This window comes from Trachurus japonicus, chromosome 17, assembly GCF_045865225.1.
Source record: "Trachurus japonicus isolate A0001 chromosome 17, Traja_1.0".
NCBI lineage: Eukaryota > Metazoa > Chordata > Actinopteri > Carangiformes > Carangidae > Trachurus > Trachurus japonicus.
The window spans coordinates 25,810,124-25,830,746 of record NC_140923.1 but is presented as its reverse complement, the minus strand read 5'-3'; the positions used below and the strand labels follow the sequence as shown (position 1 = coordinate 25,830,746).

General features: G+C 40.5%; 2 protein-coding genes across 2 annotated transcripts; one reads left to right on the top strand and one right to left on the bottom strand.

Moving 5' to 3' along the window:
• The first annotated feature begins 621 nt into the window (after positions 1-621).
• LOC146970717 (uncharacterized) lies at positions 622-7,171 on the top strand. Its single transcript, XM_085804313.1, has 11 exons — positions 622-824; positions 1,043-1,146; positions 1,702-1,801; positions 2,406-2,847; positions 3,894-3,969; positions 4,096-4,162; positions 4,561-4,708; positions 5,195-5,255; positions 5,379-5,509; positions 5,622-5,711; positions 6,545-7,171. The coding sequence occupies exons 1-11, from the start codon at positions 745-747 to the stop codon at positions 6,563-6,565; spliced, it is 1,320 nt and encodes a 439-aa protein (XP_085660439.1). The 5' UTR covers positions 622-744; the 3' UTR covers positions 6,566-7,171.
• A 287-nt stretch (positions 7,172-7,458) lies between these two features.
• Positions 7,459-19,277, bottom strand: znf644a (zinc finger protein 644a). The gene is made up of 6 exons (XM_085804312.1): positions 18,975-19,277; positions 12,176-14,822; positions 11,297-11,890; positions 9,987-10,112; positions 8,576-8,678; positions 7,459-7,961 (listed from the first exon to the last, which is right to left on the bottom strand). Exons 2-6 carry the CDS (start codon positions 14,817-14,819, stop codon positions 7,766-7,768), a joined length of 3,663 nt encoding a protein of 1,220 aa, XP_085660438.1. The 5' UTR covers positions 14,820-14,822; positions 18,975-19,277; the 3' UTR covers positions 7,459-7,765.
• Positions 19,278-20,623: the final 1,346 nt, after the last annotated feature.

Here is a 20,623-nt window from a genome sequence, read left to right as displayed (position 1 = left end):
ACTATTTAACACAAATGTCTGATTTGATTTTTTTTTTTTTTTTAATATTAAGACATTTTATATCCAAATAAAAAGTTCAACTCACCAGGGCCACAGCAGGCTACAGGCATGCATGGATCAGCCCGCTCAAGGCAAAAATCGCCCACAGTGTGACTTATTATTTCATTGGATATTATCTTAATATGAATGCCTGCTGGGTAATAGCAATCCAGCCAACCAGCATGCCTCACTATTATCTCACTAACTGTCATAATAATTTTTAACCTGACACCCCTGTGGTTGTGTGGACACTACAGTCAGAACTGTAACCAGATGCTAATTTTTTGAAGCAATTATTTAGACACCTAAACCCAAAACAACCAACCTAACTTAAATAACAGTTGCAGGCCATTCTTGTCTGTAATTTCATCATCAAGATTAGGCTATTAAAAAATTACACACCTGCTTCAAACTCTGCTTTACCTGCCATAAAAAATAAATGAATGAATATTATCTCCAACATAATAAAGTGTCCTCAACCTACTACTGATTTATTTATAGTGAGCTACCTGTTGGTGACTGTTATGGCTGTGACAGGTGTATCCTGCAGTACAGTCGGCCTACATGGTCCGCCATCATCATGTGTTGCAGGATGCCGCCACCTGTCGGCTGGTGTCGGCATCTATCGATCAGCTCTTTGTATGTGAAGTAGATTCACTTTACATGCCAATGAATCTGCTCCTGTAACGCCACAGGAGTCAGACAATGAACCGAAAGTGTAATGTCCCGGTGAGACCTTCAGTGTCTCAGGGAGCCGCTCCGGGCTACAACAACCAGTCTGCAAGGTAACAACAACTGCTCCTGTTGTGTGTATGTATCAAGCTATGAAGCTAAAGCTAATAGCTAAACGTGCTAAGCTAAGTAAGTTTGCTTCAGCAGTGATAAAAACACATTTAGTCTGTCTTTGCCCTGCTGCGTTCAAGTGCACACTTGTTATTGCTGCTGCTGCTCTGTGGAGCGGCTCTTATTCTCCAGAGTTAAGTGTGTTTCTGTGATTACACAGAGTTCCCAAACAGTTCCTGCAGGCCATGCAACGCATCCTGGTGAACCCAGCAGACAACACCACAGCTGACATGGCTGCTACATCAGCAGCCAGGAAACGTGCAGGTAACCCACAGACAGCTACACAACATCTCCTTACTTATAATGAAGCCACAGCAGTTTTTCCATCAAATTGAACTTATCATATCATAAGCATTTATCAAATTGGGCTGCTGTAGTTTGTCCACTGTTGTAGAGATTCCCTAATTTAATTAATTAACATATGATGTGAGCTTCATTAGATGATCAGCAGAGAGATGACAGGAAATGAGATGAAGTGTCACATGATACATCCAGTGTCTCTCTCTGCCCAAAACAAATCAGTACAACTGAAAACTGCTTTAAGGCATGCACACAAAAAACAATCAGCATAAATAAAAAAGTAAACATATCGTAAACCTGTAAATACTCTTAGATGATATTCAAAATAATGACTACTGACTGTATAAGGACTATAAAAGCCCTCCGTTTTGGAATTAGTAGTTGTAGTCAACGGAAATGAAATGATGATAACACAACTTGCTGCAGTTCATTGGTTGTAATACTATCTAATCTGAACACTAACATTACGTTTTTCATTATAGATTGTCATCACCGTTATTTATCTTTTGTACTCTATAGCACAATCCTCTAATACTAGATGGAAGTCGTCATTCAAACCAGTTGGAGACGAAGATGAAGATGACGAACCTGAGGACAAAAGCAAAAACAGTTCAGAAAAGTAAGTCAGGATTTCTGTAGCCAATTGTACCGCCTTAGGATACGTAGCTCCCTTGAATTACCTCCAGTGATGATGCCACCACCGGATCCTAACAAATAAATCCTAACGGATTCTAATAAATAAAACAAATAAAAAACCACCGCCTGCTCAACATCTGTCAGGCGCTGACGTTATGAGCCTCTGAATCTGAGAAGTTGTAGGATCTTCCTTTAGTCCTGCAGAGTCCACAGACAAAAGGACAGGTGGAGAGTGATGTCTGTTGAAGTCACAATCCAGGACATCCCACATCGGAGCTGTTAACTTTGCCTTGTGGTTATTTAAGAAGTTGAATGTGGGCTGTCTGAAGGTGGCCTCCTTACGTATTATTCCAGGTGGACCCTGTCAGGTGAAAGTGCAACTGGCAGGAAAGATGCAGTGTCCCGCTGGCTGCTGAAAGGGACGGACAAACTTCACAGAACTTGCACAGCCTTGAATTTGTTTTTATCTCATAGCAGGAGATGTTTCATGTAGTGTTTCATGTTACGTGTTCTTACAAATGACCTGCTCTATATGGTTGTAACACAAACTCACACACAGCCTCTTCTCCCTCTTGATCCCCCCTCAGAGTTGAGCTGTACGACCCCTACGATCCTGGCTCATCAGACTCTGAGCTGGAGGCGGCACAGAGCAAAGACCACAACCCATCCACATCCAGTGAGGATAAAAACACGGGATGTCGACGCTTGTCTCCAGGAAGAAGCCGCTGGGACTCGTCCTACTCTGCACCAGAGAGCCGACCCTTTGACAGACTGAACTTTAGCCCTGAAACCGGCCCCGACGAGAGTCGGGGTCCCGCTTCGTGTCATAGACTGTCTGAAGTTTACAGCCCGGGCACTGAATCGCTTGACCGCCCGCCGGGGTTCGGCTCTATAAGTAGACCGCTGGAGCACAGAGTCTGCAGCCCTGACAGGGTCGCTCACAGCTCCTCCACCCACCTGTTTCCTGCGTACAGAGGACAGGACACCAACGGGGAGGAGAGGATCACAGTGACAGAGCACAGGAGAGAGGTTACAGTCAAACTTTACTGTCTTTAGCATAGTGACAGTCTGAAATCAACTCAATAGTCTAGTAGGTCCCAATGTCCCCGAGACAAACAATTTTGAAACATGGTTTTTAAGGACCCTTAAGGTGTCTACTTAAGATTTTTGCTTGTTGCCCGAGTCAACTAATGTCCCATGGAGGTTTTTTGGCAGCCAATTTTCACAACTCCTGAACCAGACATCATACAAAGACGAATGAACACACTTTTTCTGATAATTCTGACACCAGGAATCAAATGGAAAGGTCACTGAGATGGTAAAACCACTCTTTATCAGAGAAAAATGAACTTGGGTGTAGTATTTTAGTATAAATTACTTTTAAAAAGTTCAGATATGTTTTTTCAGTCCATAATTTCTCCCTTTTAATAATTCCTGTTGGTGCTGTCTTTAAGACCGATGGAAAGCCTGATTCAAACTCTTTCTGGGCAATGAGGAGATCCTACTAGACTACAAGCAACATACACCGATCAGACATAACATTATGACCACTGACAGGTGAAGTGAATAACACTGAATAACACTTCATAATGGTATCTGTTAGTGGGTGGGATGTGTTACGCAGTAAGTGAAGATGATGGATTAGAAACATGAAGAATGGGCATTGTAAGGATTTGAGTGAGTTTGACAAGGACGACTGGGTCAGAGCATCTGAAAACCTGCAGCTCTTGTGGGGTGTTCCCGGTCTGCAGTGGTCAGGTCCAAGGAAGGAACAGTGGTGAAGCGGCCACAGGGTCATGTGTCAGGGCCAAGGCTCATTGCGAAGGCTACATGGCCCGCGTGGTCCGATCCAACAGACCAGCTACTGTTGCTCAAACTGCTGAAGAAGTTCATGCTGGTTCTGATAGAAAGGTGTCAGCACAACACACAGAGCATCACAGTCTGTTGTGTATCTGGCAGCAAAAGGGAACCAACACAATATTAGGCAGGTGGTCATGATGTTATGCCTGATGACTCATTGGAAAGACACTGTTTGCTTATGAAGTTGAGTGAAAATACCATTTTCTCCTCCGCAGATAACCACTACTGTTAGATTATCCCCACCCAAGTTACAGCGGGATTATCAACACCAGTTGCGCCTCATGGAAACAGGTAAATTGACAGATCATGCACAATTTTGAGTGAAATATGAATACAGGAGAATCTAATTTGAAAAGGTAATGATCAAGCTGTATTTTTGCTTTGTGCATTTATTTCCCTGTCTTCAATGTTCTGCAGGTTCGAGAAAGATCGCAGCTGCCTCAGAGGTGTCAAGAAAACGAAGCAGAACTACTATAACAGACAAGTAAGCACCGGGAACACTGATGCCCTGTTGTTTAAAGATGCTGCATGCAGAGTATTCACACCAAAACAATCATGCTCAGTTTGGTGACGACAGGGACGCACGCAGCTTAAATGCCTCTTCTGTATAAATTCATGTTCACAGTCGTTCAGTCAGTAGAAATGGGCAACGGCTCGCGTGTCACTGTTGGAGCAAAAACATTAAGAGTGACGTTAGTGAAAGCAATCCAAAAGAAAACTTGGGTGAATTTTCAATAGAGCTTGTCAGGTTGGATGTTTAAACTCTTAGGTTTAAAATGTCTGAATTAATCTTTGAAGAAGTCGCTCTGAGCCCATATGAAAAACGAATGCTGTTGTGGGATCTGCTATGTAACATTAAATAGCATCATGTTTTTCTCATAGCAACCCCGTCACCTGTGACCTTTGTGACGTGGAGCTGTCCAATGGGCAGGAGCTCGAGGATCACTTGGACAGCAGGCGCCACTGGGGGACACTTGAGCACATCCAGCAGAATAATGGTTATGACGATCTGGCTATAGCTTTCCTGCAGGTAAAATAAGACATAGCAGGATTTAAAGCAGAAGTAAGCGGAATGTTTGTTTTAATATAAGTCTTAAATAGTTATATCTTCTGACAGCAGTCACTTATATAGAGTGTTTGGTCCGAAACACGGGTCTGTCAGTCACTCTGCTCTGCTGTAAGCCCAGGAGAAAACTTTCCTTGTATCCTACAACCTTTATCCAATGAGGAGAGAGAACGGCATAAAGGGGCGGTCCTCTCTGTGTGTGCAGCCAAGGGATGCGCCTGAATGTGGTGACGTAGGGACGAGGACCAATAGATCCATGACGAGGGCGAGGACCGCTAACTCCATCGGCTGACAAGAAGTTGGCCAAAACGACCGGATCGCTTACTTCTGTTTTAATATATCTTATTTTAGAAATTCTGTGCAATACCGCCTCTCTTTTTCACAACAGTCCCAGAAACGTTGTTGCTCTGCTGTCTGGATGGTGACATCTAACGTCTTGTGTCCCCACAGGAAGTCATGTTGTACAAAAGCCGTCAGTGTAGCCGAGCCATAGAAGACAGTGCTCTTCAAGGTGAATGAGTCTGAATTGTTTCAAACTGTGGGAAAACGAAATAAATAAAACATCCATTGTCCTATCGTCGTCTATTCCAAAACTGTCAGAGCCTAAAAACACTGTGATGGTTTGTATTGTCAGCTCTGCAGGATAATGACCACATGACGAAGGTGGAAATGTTCCACTGCGCGGCCTGCAACGTCATAGTGTCCACGTCTGCAACCTCTGTGCAGACCCACATCACCTCTCAGGAGCACCTCTGCAACACAAAGGTAACACTTGTGCACGGAATACAGATCTGTCTTTAATTTGTGTGAATTGGCCGCAGAAGAAACGAGTCCAAGTGGTGACTGACTGACTGACTGACTGATTGATTTCCTGAAGGAGTTTGAGGTGGAGCAGAGACACATGTGCCTCAGCAAAGCAGAAACCATAATGAAGGAGCTGAAACCTCAGTTTGAACACTTCAAGAAGGTATTTGACAACAACAGTCAACATCATATCAGCATGTGTGTTCAATAACGTCAGTCATAGATGACAATATGGCCTTTTTGATCTTGAGCGAACGTTTACCGTCGATGGTTATACTCATTTGATGAATTATATGATTACTTCCCTCAAAGGAATAGCATCGCCACATTCATTCCATTTTTCTCTTGGTCTGTTCGCACTCAATTAAGTTTAATTTTGTTTTAGAAACAGAATATGCGTCAATGCTTTAATTTTAGTCGTTGAACACAACATGCTATCTGTGATGTTCCTCATCCAATGTGTATCATGTAATTTTAGAGCTATGTGGGCCCAAATTACTCATTTAAAGGAGTTATTTGAAGCAAATGACTGAAACGGGTAACCAACCAACCCCTACTAATGCTAAATAAAAAGGTATTTTTTAAATATATATTTAAATAAAAGTACAAGAATCAAATATTATTTTGTTATTGGGTGTGAATGCTGTTCTACATTTTCAACATGGAAAGAAAATTCCTGTCTTAATTTGAACAAAATGTTGAAAGTGAAATAGGAAAACGTTTAAACAGGTTCAGGTAACACTGTTTTCTACCTGGGATACAAATGGTTTTCCTCTTCTCTTTATGTAGCGTTGCCATTGGAAACAGGGAACAACAAACTTTTTCTTTTAATGACAGAAAAATGATTGAAATAAAAATATTTCTGGTGGATTCCTCTGATTAAGGCATTTGTTTCCAGCCTCGGTACACTACATCTAATTAAAAGCACAAGCAAATACTACTACACAAGGATCATAGTAAATGTAAAATGGAACTGAACAGATTCTTCTCTTTCAGGGTAACGGCCTGTTTGAATGACGGAAAACACTGGAAGTCCTCAAATTACTGTTAACACCAAGTTGCTGTTTGCTTCAGGTGAAGAATAACGGACTTTGAATCACAACATCATAAATGCTGTATCAGTTTCCATGTACACTGTATTGCTCAGAGAGCACAGTGTTTGTGTACCTTTTTGGATTTGTCAGAAAAATGCGAATCTTGGGTTTGTTCACACCATACGAAATGTTTTGTTCTTTGGTCCAGATGTTATTTGACATTTTGTCCAGGTTAACGTTATAGAAGCCCCAGGTAACCACCACTTGATCAAGCTTGTGAGTTTTTTTCCCCACTGTTTATCATTTCTGTGCATAAATAATTGGAGAGTCTTTTTTTTATTTTTTATTTTATTTAGAACAACACAAATGTTTTAAGCATTGTATCTGTGTGATATAGTACATTTAAAATTAAATTATTTCAAAACAGTATATTTAAACATTAAATATAGGTGACATGTATGAAGGGTGTTTCCAGCACAGGCTGTGCGTGTTAGGTCTTTTTTCTTAGCCACCTTCAGTTTAATTTTCTATCTGTATTAGAAACAATGCAGTTACTGAAATACTATAAAACACTTTCTATGCATAACAAGTTTGCAGACAGTATTCTTTTTGTTCTTGAATAGTAGCTCACTTTTTCCACTTGTGTGTTCTGGAACTGTTTATCAAGAGCTTTCAGGTTCTGTCACTAGTTGAAAAAATCATCTCAGTAACTCTGTGGCCTGAAAACAGAGACTGTGGGCTTTGATTTCAACATGTTGCAATACAAAAAGAAAAAAAAAGGAAAACATGATTCTATGTATTTTACGAATGTGAATATTGATATAGAAGAGAGGTGCTCCCAAACTTTGACCAAAAACGGACTCAAACCATGAGAAATCTGAGGTAAAAGTTGTCTTCATTAGAAATGGATTCCACACTACATTACTGCATAAAACAAAATAGTCTGTCCATCTGGAATTGTATTCCCAAAAATGGACCATGTAAAAACAGAAAAAAGGTAACAATATCCAAAATAATTCAATTTTAATCTGTCCAAATGTCCAAGTGTGTACAATACCACCGTTATAGGACAGTATTGTACTTTTGGCCAGTTTTTAATTGACTAAAAAAACAACAACAAAAAAGTGAAAGAACATCCAATGTACATACACATACAGTCTAGTGAAATCTTAAAGGATCCTCTTCATGAGGCAGCATGTGTGGCTGTCAGAGAGCTGTCTTGGTCAGTCTTGAGGGTTGGGGGGTCTATGGGCGGCGAGGTGACCTCAACCATGCCTAGCCCGGTGTGAGGGACACTAGTGTTCATAATGTGTCTCTGTAAATGTTTGATCCAGTCCTCCTGGACCGACAACGGACCCTGGAAGACGAGGTCACAGAACCTGTGAAGAGAAGGAAAGACTGATGGTGACACACCAACGCCGAACACCTGTGATTTTGCGACAACAGATACACAAATTGAATTGGGATTCAGATTTAATTTGTAAAAACAAATTCACTACTAATGGATTGCAGGCTCATAGGACGATTTTGAAGTTTCCTTTTCTAGCAGCACTAAAACAAGGAGCTGTGCTGTTTTACATCACAGCAGAATATGGACAAAAAGCATCAGGTGACATCATCATCCACTTCACTCTTTTTGTTAAGATTTATTGGTCTCAATGTTGGTACAATTGTGTGTTTGGTTATTCTACAAAGACAGATTATGGTTTGCGGCTTTTTGTATTTTTTATTGCACACTCGGTTCCTTTATTTATGGAGCACATCAGTGACAACACGCCTCATTCATCTGAGCAGATTTTTCATATAAATAAATGAGGAGGGTTGCCAACAGAAACCAAATAGACCACAATAAACATTTGTCAGTGGCCCAAATCTGGTTGCCTGCAGCAACAGGAAAACAATTGAAGCCTGTTGGGCTGCAAATGCAATATTATCCGCCATTCAGAAAGAATGAGATATTGTATGTTCATTACATAAGGGATGGAAACTGTACCTGCAGGTGAGTCTGTACATTTCCTCTGGAGTTTGCGGTAAGGGCAGTGTCTTCTTCTTTGAGCCAGGCCTTGAGCGCTGCCTCCTCGCTTTACAGTCAAATGCTGAAAGACAGTTTACTTCACTTATCAATGACAGGACATCCTTTGAGATTGCAGCACAGCCTTTTAACATTTTAAATGCACAAAAGTCTACGATGGGTGCTGGAAAATTTTGATGTTTGTAGTGTGTTATAGTACCACAGAACATTTTGTGTTCATTAAGAAAATTGGGACATGAACGCTCACATTACTTCTACTGTTGAATTGTCTTCCTCTGTGTCTCAGCTGCATGGCAGACTAGCTAAGACCCTAAGACACAAGGCCCAATAAATAAGTGTGATGATCTACAGGAAAAGTAGGCCTTGAAGGCTTTCTGTCATGGAAAGGTTGTTCCTCCCACTGAAGCACACACCATGCTCCACAATTAAAATCTTTGCAGCTTTGTCACACTTACTGACAACCTTCTCAATCCTTACCATGGGGAGGACACAAATAACCAGTGGTACACTAAATATAACTGTGATTTGGACTTCACAACCCCTTGTGGTATCTAGCCACACAGGTAGTTTTGGCAGCATCTGCTGCAATTCAAGAAGATATTTTGAGATTTCAGCTGATATGCCAACAGTAGAGGTGGATGTTTTTCCACTGGTGAAAAACTGACAGGTGATGGGGGTTACTAAGGTACAATAAGGCTGGTAAAATTAACTTGCATACTAAAAGTGTTTTACATCGTAATAAATTATATAATGTCAAGTAGTCATGGCATGAACATGGCTCTTTAGTATATCATCCTGTACCCTGTGAAAGCTTTGACCACTAGAAGTGCTGTGGAGCAAGGTTTTATGATTGGCTCCCATTTTGTTTGTATCCTGAGCCCCTACAGTAGGTGATGTGTTAACATTCCTGAGTTATGGTTTCATGCTCTTCTAAAAAAAAATCCGGATTTGTGAGTGTTTTATCAAGGTAGGAAGTCTTTTTCCACACACTGGGGCAATAAGAATCTATTTCATGTGTTTGGTGACAAACAGTGGTCATATACAGTACATAGCTGTGTTTCTTCACAGAAACCTTTGAGCAAGTTATATAATGTGTTTACTTCTTTGCCCAATGGCAGGTCTATCTGCATTTCACACTCTCACGCAGATTTCCAAGTCTTAGATCTTTGATCATTTGGGACATCCCACTGTTTAGATTACTCTGCATTTCTAAAGCACTCATGTACTATGATCCTTTTTTTTGTTAAGAGCTGCTGATAACAGAATCTGGAGAATGGAGAATCTAAATAAAGAGTGATTTAACAAATAAAACCACTGGCTCTGTGCGAGTTCATGTCCCGGATGTTTTTAAGATGTTGCATATGGCACTTACTGGTTCCCTCAAGTAAGGCAGTCCTTTTTCGTTTTGCATATGCCCGGAGGTGATTAGACAAGCTAACTCCACTGTGGAAAGTTGCATTGCAATGGACGCACACCTTCCTATTGAATTCACCTTTCTCTGTTACAAGACAAAAGATACAAAGACAAATTAATTACAAGATGATATGACGATTCTTATTTGTTAGCTGTGTTGAGGAATTAGTGGACTGAAAAACAAAAGTGCACATTTGACAAAAGTATTTTTTTTCCCTCTGGTATGGGTATAAATACAATGAATGTCACTATGAGTAATCATAGGTAGTCTATAAAAAACAGTGCTATAATGCTATTAAAATTAAAATTAAGATTAGTTAAAAAACAGTCAAGAAAGGGTGTTATCGAACTGAATAACACAATGTGGGACTAGATAGTAGCACTTGAATCAGAATGTATTTCCAATACTGTGGCCTCAATTTATCCTTTTATTTTGTGGACTGACACATTGCAGCAGTGAAATAAAGAAATGTACATAGGTGCTACTAGGTCATACGGAAATCTAAGTGCATACCATTATGCTGATGACACCTTACTTGAAAAGTGCATAAAATCTTACAATCACTTGTCCCTACAGGCTGTTTTTAAAAACATGTATCATTATACACAAGTGTAATATCTATTGTTTACGTTGATAATGCTTTCACAGTTCATCATGTCCTTAGAAAAAATGATACCTGAGCTCTACTGCTATTTTGAGCTATATCCTTATCCTTATCCCAGAAATGCTGTATTTACACTTACATAGAGATATTTCACTCTACATACACTATCTACAAATACATAAATGTTTGATAAATAATCATAATAATCGTACACTTACAATAAACCTCATTTTTGTTTCATACTGGTTGGAATTTGCTATTAACAATGACTAATAAAAGAAAGTAAGTAACAAATGTAAAATATTGTTTTCCGTCACATTTCTTTACTGACCAAATTTGAGGAATCCTTTCAAAAGTGCTGCTGTATCAGTTTCTGTTGTGGGTGTAAAAACAAAAACTAGCTGATTTGACATGATTTTTTTTTTTTTTTTTTTGAAACCCCTATAAAAATATTGATGTGTTCAACCTCTTGCGTCTGTTAGACTCTGCTTGATATTGTGCCTTTCTTGTATGCTAAATGGATCAATCCCACAGTACTGTTAAATTGTGAGTTTATGGATTCTTACACACAACGCCAATATGATGACACAATGAAGCCAAGTTTAATCAAAATAACCGTTCATTTCCTTTTTAACCTGTCCAGATGCTACAGTCTGTTACTTACCGGATATTGAGTTTGGCAGTGAAGCTGTAACTCTTGATCCTGCACTGTGCTCACTGGTTGAAGAAAGTGTTAATGAGTTCCTTGACATCTGAGAGGAGCTCTTAAGTCTTGCGTCTTCCTGACACTTCCTCTTCTTCAGAATTCCTATCAAGGCAGTTGTGCCTGAGAGTGAATTTTTAACATCCAATTTAGTCTCTAGTTGCCTTTTGTCAGACTCCATTTCTGTTAAAGAAAACGTGGACATCAGTGGTTTGGCATCAGTGCAAACTCTTGGAATAGAATTTGTTTTTGGGATCCCAACAGGGGGTGGTGTGAAACGATCAGCACTGGACAGCTTTGGTGAAGCACCATACTGGAAATGGTTCCGTCTCTTTCCCAGAATTTGAAGTGCTCGCTGGAACTCCTTCTTGTCACGCATCAACTCCCGCAATAAAAATAACGGGGATTTGTTTTTTGTTGAAAAGTTTTTACCAAGCTTTTTGAGGTGGCCTCGTATGTGGTTGGACTGCCCAGTCCTGTTATCGAACGAATCCCCACATAATGGGCAGGAGTGAATGCTCTTCACAGTCTCAGAGTCCGACTCCATCTGTAATGCTGAAAAACAGGTAAGATAATCAGAAACTGTGTAAAAAGGTAAAATATTAAATATTTTGCAAAATCAAAGTACATGGATAAGTGAAAGTACATTTTCTAACCAAATTAAAAACAAGGTCAGTTGATTCTACCGTGAGAATATGACTGAAAAGTTTGTGTGGGGAAAAAGGCATGCAGATTGTAAATAGGACTTCTTTTTTTCCGAATTGCTGCAATTCCATTTGAAGGTGGTATTATACCAAAATTTTCCTTCAATAAAATAACATTCAATAAGTACTTAAGTACCTTTTTTCAATCTCCGGAATGCTGAAATCTTTCGTCGAATCCGGGGCCGTCTGTCTTGAGAAGCCACCTGTTCAGGAGACACTACATGGCGGGCATTGTAGCTCAATCCGACCCTATGAAGGTGTCCTCTGACATGATTGGATAATCCAACACCTGACTCAAAGACTGCAGGACAGTATGGACAGTTCTTGTGTTCCGATTCCAACTCATCTAATTCATCTGTGGGGGACTCCCTCAGTGGTATCTGGTGGGGTTCAAAGGTTTCTTCTTGAAACACTTCCGTTTCTATGCACTCTTCTTTGATTTCGGGATCATCCGGTTCTTGCTCTTCAGTCTTTATTTTCTCAAACAGCCTTTTAGATGCCTGGAGAGCACCCCTCATTGACATTCTTCTGCTATAGGTATAAATGATGTTTTGTTTTTCTTTCTTAATACCGTTGTCAAAAGGGTTTGTGCTGGGATCTGTATCACTGAACTGGAAAATGTCTTTTTCATCAAAGGTAATTTCTTCTTCTTGGTTTATCTTCTTGGGACTTGGCAAAGGTTTTGGTAAGATAAAACATGAGTCTTGGTCAGAGGTGTTACGATATGGAGTGGACATCTTCCGTTTAGACGGTGACTTTTTGACTGTGGACTGATCTATGTTAAACTTGGGTTCACCCATGCTTGTGAGATCTCTTTCAGCAGCACTGGAGAGCAAGCTATGGCCATTTGGAGACAAAGCTGAATCTTCAACCTTGACAGTCAATGTACCTGGTGGCAACTGTTCAGAGCTGTCCTTGTCAGTAATGAAATTCTGTACAGATGTACTGCAATTATTGCTTTCCATCTTCTGTTCAGCAGTCTTCTTCCCGTGTCTTTGTCGGGACAGGAGAACATTAATGGATTTGTCAAGCTTTGATTCTGTTAGTTGAGACTTGATACCTCTCTTGATCTTGCTATCTTTGAATAAATCTGAAATGTCATTAGCGTCACTGGGTGAGCAAGCTCTTCTCAAAGAGATCTGATTTTTTATTGAGATTTTAGAGGTAAACTCAGCATCTTCTACAGGGCTTTTACAAGTAGGCACATGCTGTTCCCTGTATGGTTGTGCGTTTTTCTCCCTACACTGAGCAGCTTGGTATTCTTTCAAAGTTTGTTGATGCCGTCGTTGAAGGTGATTCTCAAAAACATGTTTGCTAAATGCTCTGTAAGAGCAAATGTTACAGGAATAGTCAGACGTGTCATTCTGAATCTGTGCACTTTTCTCTCTGCGCCTTGCAGCTTCGTATTCCTCAAATGTCTGTTGATGGCGTCTCAGAAGATGTTTCTTAAAAACGCTTTTGCTAAAAGCTCTGTAAGAACAAACATTACAGGGGAAAGTTTGGGTGCCATCATCCTCCATGTGTTTTCTAACCGTAATAACAGTGTGCTGCATAATGGTATGTCTCCTAAGATCACTCTCACTCAGAGATCTGAAGCTACATTTGTCACATCTAAACTTTCTCTTGTCCTTCTCATGCGTTTTCGCGTGTTGAACAAACGTGTTTGGGCAGTTTGTTCCAAATGGGCACTGAGGGCAGAAAAGCTTCATGTTTTTATCCTCTTTCTTCTTATTAATGCTTCTGACCTCTTCAGTGATTCTTGTTCTTTTGTCCTGGTGGACGGACATGTGCTCAATAAGTGAACCACTTTGTCTGAAGGACTGTCCACATTCACGGCATATAAAAGGCTTTGGCAAAACAATTGGAGGGTCAACGTGAGACTTCATATGTTGAAGCAGATGATGCTCTTTCTTAAAAATGAGCTTACATTTAGAGCAAGGGTAATGTGATAGCCTCTCCTCTGAATGAGAATTTATGGTGAGCCTCCCCGTCAATGGTGACAGCCCATGACCTATACTGTTCCCATGTGAATTTCTGGCAGGGGCATTGTAAATGATTTCCTTGATGGCCTTTACAGTTCCATTGGGATACTTAGGAACCTTCTCTGTTGGTGACGACTGTGACTTCCTTGACTTTCTGACTTTCCGGACAGGAATGGAGTCTACTGGGTCTTCGGCATCAGACAATTCCTCAGATGACTTGTGGCTCAGATCAGGATAGAGGTCTTCTGAGGGATCCACCATGACAACCATGTCCATTTTCCGCTTCCTTCTCCTTTGGCTGATAGTGTGGGGGACTTCCTCTTTAGGCTCCTCACCAGGAGAATCACCATGGTTCTCCCACAAAAACTGCATAAACTCTTTGTGAGGGTCCCAATGAAGGTCACCACTGGCACTACTAAAATTATCCAATGAGTTTTCGGGCGAGTCAACGTCAAATCCCCAAATTCCTGCAGTATCGATTTCCTGCACAGTTTTTAGTGGGGTGATGCTCTTTTCCTCCTCTTTCTCTATGCAGATGCTATTGAGTTCATGGGCTTTTGTAGGCTGATGCGACGACGGTCCATTTCCCAGCCCAACCGGAGACAACATATCTGCATTTGACATAACATCTAGGACACTGTTTTGTTTCAGAGAAGGCTTGCCAAAAGTATTGGTGCAAGAGGCTGATTCTTGAGCCATTCTCACTGGCTCTTGCAGGAGTGAGAGGACATTGATTTCAGGATCTGCATCTTTGTCATCTTCATCAACACCTGTCAGACATGACATTTCAGCTGCCATGACCTGAAAAAGAAAAGTAAAGTTCTTAGATACTCCACAATCACATGTTGCAGTAGCAAATGTAATCTACCAGGAAAATGTGCTTCCTTGTGTCTGATAAACCAGGTTGAACTTTTTATGCCAGAACCCTGAGTTGTATTGCCAGAGCCTCCTGCACTGGCACTCCATCAATGAACTGCCTCAATTCAAAAGACTGAGAGGTCAGCATTTATTCGTAGAGTTGAAGTCAGTCTGGATATGGCCTTACCCTGCCTTGCAGCAACAGTGATAAAACATTTTTTAGGGTTTCTGCAAGTAAACCACTGCTCTTGTTGCCAAAACTTGCACTTAAATTTTGACTGTTCCAATTTTTCTTTGGTTCCAGTTGGTTCTAGCATTTCTTGTTAAACAAATCGCAGAGAAAATGGATAGAGATACTAGCTATTTGCAGTGGTCACAAGGGGTGAAGTGTTAAATTCTTTTACTTAACAAACAACAGCAAATGTATGCAGATATAGTATAACCTTGTAGTCTGTAGGATGGACTGTAGGGGAAAAAACAGAGGTCTGCTGAACACATACGCATACCAGAAGTTGAATAAACATTTGGCTTATGTGCTGCATGACCGGCTTTTCTTGGAATCAAGGGGGCAGTTGTCGGTCTGAGAAGTGAAGCTCACTTCCGCGTTCAAAAAACTGCAATCCCCTCGGATTCCTCTGGGGGCTGGTGTCAGAAGGGAGCATTCCCCATAGACCCCCCATGTTAAAATCGCCGATTTTACATCCTCAATAAACATGTTAAAAGCCTGGTGTCAGAACGTTTTTTTGTCTCAATCGATAGTTTCTACCCCCGCACACACTCTGAAGGGGGTGAATTTTTTTTTAACTCTACCGTTTTACTGTTATTAGGTTAAAACTCTGGCCAATTAGGGCGCGGAAACGTTGAGTGACAGGTCCGAGCAGCTCCGTGGACAGCTGCTTCGAGGCCAGTGGGCGGGTTCTCGGCCGGCCAATCCAACATGGCGCTGTTCAGGCTGCCATATTTGAGTCATAAAAACGACTCCCCAAAACCAATGGGTGACGTCACGGGTGCTACGCCCATTCTTTTTACAGTCTATGCTTGGAATGAATGGAAGCCATCTTGGAAATTGGTGCCCAGGTCTATACTGTGTGTCTATACAATAGTGCCTGACTCGAGTATGTGATTTGGACACATAAGTTCTTTTAAGTAGACAGCCATAGGAGAACGCATAAGCACAGAAAGAAAGCACCGTTTAAAAAGGTTTTTTGGGGGAACAAATCTGACGATTTTAGAAGAACTTTACAAACAATTTTGGTTTGAATCATGCAGTTATCAAGGTAATGTAGCCTGATCTCCAAGTGTCACTTGGTGCAAGGTTCAAACAAACACAATGCAGTTTTACACCAAGTCAGTTGTCGTTTTCCTCTCTAGCAACCATGTTGTTTAAACAAAAGTACATATGGTCATCTAAGGATCCATGGGTTTGCTGGTCTTGAAATTGGGTGCGGTCAGGTGCAGTCATTTTCGATTGAGCACTGACCCAGTGTGCAATCTGAAACAATAAGCTTTGTCGCTGTTCTAGCATCTAACATACATTTTCAAATTGGACCCCAGGAAGACTAGCGGCGTTCTAGAGCACAGCTAATGGGGATCCTAACAAATAAAACAAATACATTTTCAAATTGTATTGAAATTATACTGTATCCATGCTGGGACATTTACATTTTACATTTTTAGTTAATGGCATTAAGTATTACATTGCTGAGCCATTCTTTGAGCTGTTCCACTTTATCTTCTTTTACAACTGCCTACAATTAACAAGTGTAGATCTTTCAGTCTCCATGGGTCCGGTGGGGGCAACAATGAGTTTGATCAGTCACATACGGACTAGCTCATGTAGTGCTACATACATGAGCTACTCAGCCATAGAGAGCCTAAGCGGAAGCTGTAAGTAACGTTCGCCATGGGACCTTAATTTAGAAAAAAATCTCCATGTAAGTGAACAGGAGTCAAAATTTTATTTTGTAATCCGATTGAATTGTGTCATGAGAAAAATATGTGACCTTTACCTATTTAAAACATTACGTTTCATGCCGAGAAATATATATATATTTTATATATAAAACAAAAATTCAAAAAAATCCGTAACCAGAAAGACTACAGGTCACGTAGGTGATGTCACACACCACATGCCGCCCTTTCCTGTGTCAGTTGATGATGTATTTTTTGTGGGACACCCAATCTGTAGTCCATAGAGCGGTTTTCACACAAAATAGCCTACATTCTTTTGTTGCCGTTTTACGACAAACTGCTGATTTTTTGGCATGAAACGCTATGTTTTATATAGGTTAAGTTCATATATTTTTCTCATGACACAATTCAATCGGATCACGAAATAAAACTTTGACTCCCATTCACTTGCATGGAGATTTTTTCCGAATTGAGGTCCCATGGCGAGCTTCTCGGCTCTCTATATGGAAACACCTCAGGGGAAAATTACGATTTAAACTTTTTTTTTAAAGGGACAACGAGGAGTTTCTAATCGGTTATAAAAAAGTCTCACGTTAATGTGGATGAATCTCCGCTAACTATACTTGTTAATGGGCCCATTTTCGATAAATATATCGTTCTGTCTCTATCGTTATTTTGTTATTATTAGTGGTGGCGGAAATGCTGGTCGAGCCAACCATGAGAATAACGCAGCTGAATCGCCGTTTATGGTCGGAACTACGACGGTATGTGAACCTCTTTGAACCTCTGACTTTAATTATTGATGAATGAAAACATGAGTCCGTCTTGCGCCGGTCAAAGAATTTCACGGTCCGCGCGGAGGCTCATAGGCTAAATGTAGTGTGAAAACGCTTCGCTTTTCCAAAACTCCTCGTTGTTCCTTTAAGTATATATTTTTTTGGGCTTTTTGCCTTTTTTTATTTGATAGCATATAGTGAGATAGACAGGAAAGGGGGAGGCAGAGAGAGGGGGAATGACACGCAGGAAAGGTCCGCCCGACGCAGGACTCGAACCGGGGACACCTGCGTTGAGGACTGCAGCCTCCACATGGGGCGGCCGCTTTAACCACTGCGCCACACACCGCCCCACGATTTAAACTTTTAAGAGTGGCAATGTCCACAGATTGTTGGTGGTTTAATAAGCATGTTTGTTGAGAATGGTGCAATAATCACCGCAGCCACTAGAGGCTGCTTTTGTGGCTTTAGCTTTTAAACGCAAATGTAACTTAGCTAGTTTTAATGGTTCTTTGTCACTTATGATATTTTTAGGTTATTTGGTGCAAATAATTGGCAGATAAAACAATGAGTTGCACAACAAAAATGTACACAGACAAAAATAACAACACATTGGTAATGTTTAACCATCTGACTGGTCAATACGTACGTGTAGCTTAGCAAGATTTATAGTGACACAGTTTTATTTGGGCTTTTCCAAACCAAATACTGAATTTTCCTTATGTTCAATCAGATGAAGAAATGAGCATCGATAGTTGCTCATTTGAATGTGCTTCAATGATGTCAGAGGTAAACAGTTTCGTCACATACAGTGCCACTGGAGTTACAGTCTTGACCCATTCAGCACCCGCTGATTACAAAATAAATACAGCTAAATATAAAATCTATTTGACGTTTGCTGATGATTAATTGTGGCCATTTATAACGCTACAAGGTCGCAGGAGTGAGAGGTCTCGGTTTTGAAGGGCAATAAAAGTGTCATACCAAGTGAACGCTGCTGTGCCAGAGAATGGTGTTTGTAACATCTACACAGCAGCACCGAAACTGCACAGGGATGGACCCCGTAAATGGCTTTTGATGAACGGTTGAGGATTTGTGTAGAGCCGAAACTTTGAGCACAGTAGTTCAGTTATATGCCAGCCAACAATAGTTGTGATGCGTTTCCAATGGTAGCCACTTACAGAGCAAACTGGGGTGTCCGTACTATCTTCCGCACGAGTATCATAGCATTTCTTTGGCGTTTATATCACGCTGGCTTGTTGGATGCTGCTTGCAGGAGCTGCAGACCATTCCATTAAGGCTGCTCCATACCAAAACCCATTCCTCAGGCTAAACTACAGCTGTTGACAATCTTTCCTCGCTACTCGCTACACGGATATCAGTAAAATGACGAAAAACACATAAACCTTACCTCCGAGCGGTGTGGATGGAGACGGGGTACAATTTGTACACTGCATTGAATAATTTCTTAGTTTCGTCTTCCATCTATTTCACAGTCGCCATTTTCCGTGGTGGTCTGGTGTGGGACAGATCATTTCTTTTGTAAGGGTAAACGTGGATACAATACGCTTAGTAGAGGCAGAACAAACAAATCTATATATAATTACACGTGGTTGTGTGTCTATTTTATAAAACTGCTATGGTGAAAAAGTTTTCGAAGCTAAGGTCTCGTAAAATTTCGTCACGTAATGTTACGACTCGACGCCATGGTCCCCCGAACGGTTTGAAATGGTACGTTCCAGATAGGAGGCATAAAAAACCTGAGTTAATGACCATCTCTTTTGGGTAGTAGATTTTTTTTTAGGTTGATGGCGGATAATCACCGTTTTAATTGATAAAATGTATTAAAACTTGCCTTGCCATATGATTTGTTTGTTTTGTTTTTTAAAACATTATTGTTTTGATTTTTAAACTTGTCACTGACGCAGAGACAAGAATTGTGTGTCAGCACAGGAGAGATGTTACCACTATCCCCCCATGGATGTCTTCTCAGAGGTCTTTGTTGCTCCTAACCGGTGATTAGCCGGTTCAGCTATTCAGTCTCCGTCTGTTTTAAGGACAAAATATAGTGTGAGAGCATAATACTTACGGTAACAAACTAAAAGATGAATTCCACGGTAAACAAACGATATAGCTGTCCTTCTTAAAATAAATAAATAATGATGATATTTAGCTGCAGCTCCTAATTTTAATAAATAATTAAATCTAGCTGCAGCGCTGTCAGTGTGTGTTAAAGTGTGCTAATAAAGTTGTAATTAATGGGTGATTGAGTTCGAGCCAACATGGCTAACGTTAGTCTCAGGGTTGGTGGGGTCAAGGGTTAAATTCTTACCTCAGCAAACAGTCTTAATATCTGTGGAGTAATATTACTCTTTCTTTTAGGTGAGTATAAAGGGAAAAATCATTATAAATAACTACGAAAATGGGGAATTTCCCGCTTTGCGTATGGAGCTAATGCTAACTGAAAACGGTTGGTTTTTGAATGTTAGCAGCTTAGCTCGCTGTTTTTTTTTGTCAACAGACGCAGCTAAAGCTACCAAGCACAGCTAACTCCATTGTTTCAGAAAAACAGTCACTTATTAAGTATTTTACTTGGAGGCCCTACTTTGTTTCAACATAATGCAGAATACACTTTTCACAACACTTTGTTAAGTGGAGTATTGAAAAAATAGTCCTTAATTCTGTCATGTGTGAATTAACGTTACGCGCTAAAGCAAAATCAGCAGAGTATTTGCTAATCGACATGTATCTATATAAAAACTATACATTTCCATTTTGTGTGTGTCCAAAATTGTAATGAATTTTACTTTAACTATTTGGGGTCCATACACCTTTTAGTTGACTGAGATGTATCCAGCTACATCATCAGGATGTTTGCTTTTGGTATCAGGAGGAAATATCAAGTTAATTATCAAGGATGATAAGCTATCTATTTTAGCTTAGCCTTGTTGCCCTGGACAAAAAAGATATCCTCATAGCGAAGCCTCTGTGCTGCAGGAGTTGTTCTTCATTAATATAACCACCAAATTAATTTCAGCCCCATGGACATGCAGCACATAC

What these genes read in the sequence shown, in the direction of transcription:
- LOC146970717 (XM_085804313.1), top strand. Translation starts at nt 745, where the DNA reads ATGAACCGAAAGTGTAATGTCCCGGTGAGACCTTCAGTGTCTCAGGGA. An exon ending in AGCAGCCAGGAAACGTGCAG is followed by an intron (nt 1,147 to 1,701) that starts GTAACCCACAGA and finishes TGTACTCTATAG; the next exon opens with CACAATCCTCTAATACTAGA. An exon ending in AGCACCTCTGCAACACAAAG is followed by an intron (nt 5,510 to 5,621) that starts GTAACACTTGTG and finishes GATTTCCTGAAG; the next exon opens with GAGTTTGAGGTGGAGCAGAG.
- znf644a (XM_085804312.1), bottom strand. Translation starts at nt 14,819, where the DNA reads ATGGCAGCTGAAATGTCATGTCTGACAGGTGTTGATGAAGATGACAAA. An exon ending in ACTGCCAAACTCAATATCCG is followed by an intron (nt 10,113 to 11,296) that starts GTAAGTAACAGA and finishes GTCTTGTAACAG; the next exon opens with AGAAAGGTGAATTCAATAGG. An exon ending in TGCCTTACTTGAGGGAACCA is followed by an intron (nt 8,679 to 9,986) that starts GTAAGTGCCATA and finishes ACTGTCTTTCAG; the next exon opens with CATTTGACTGTAAAGCGAGG.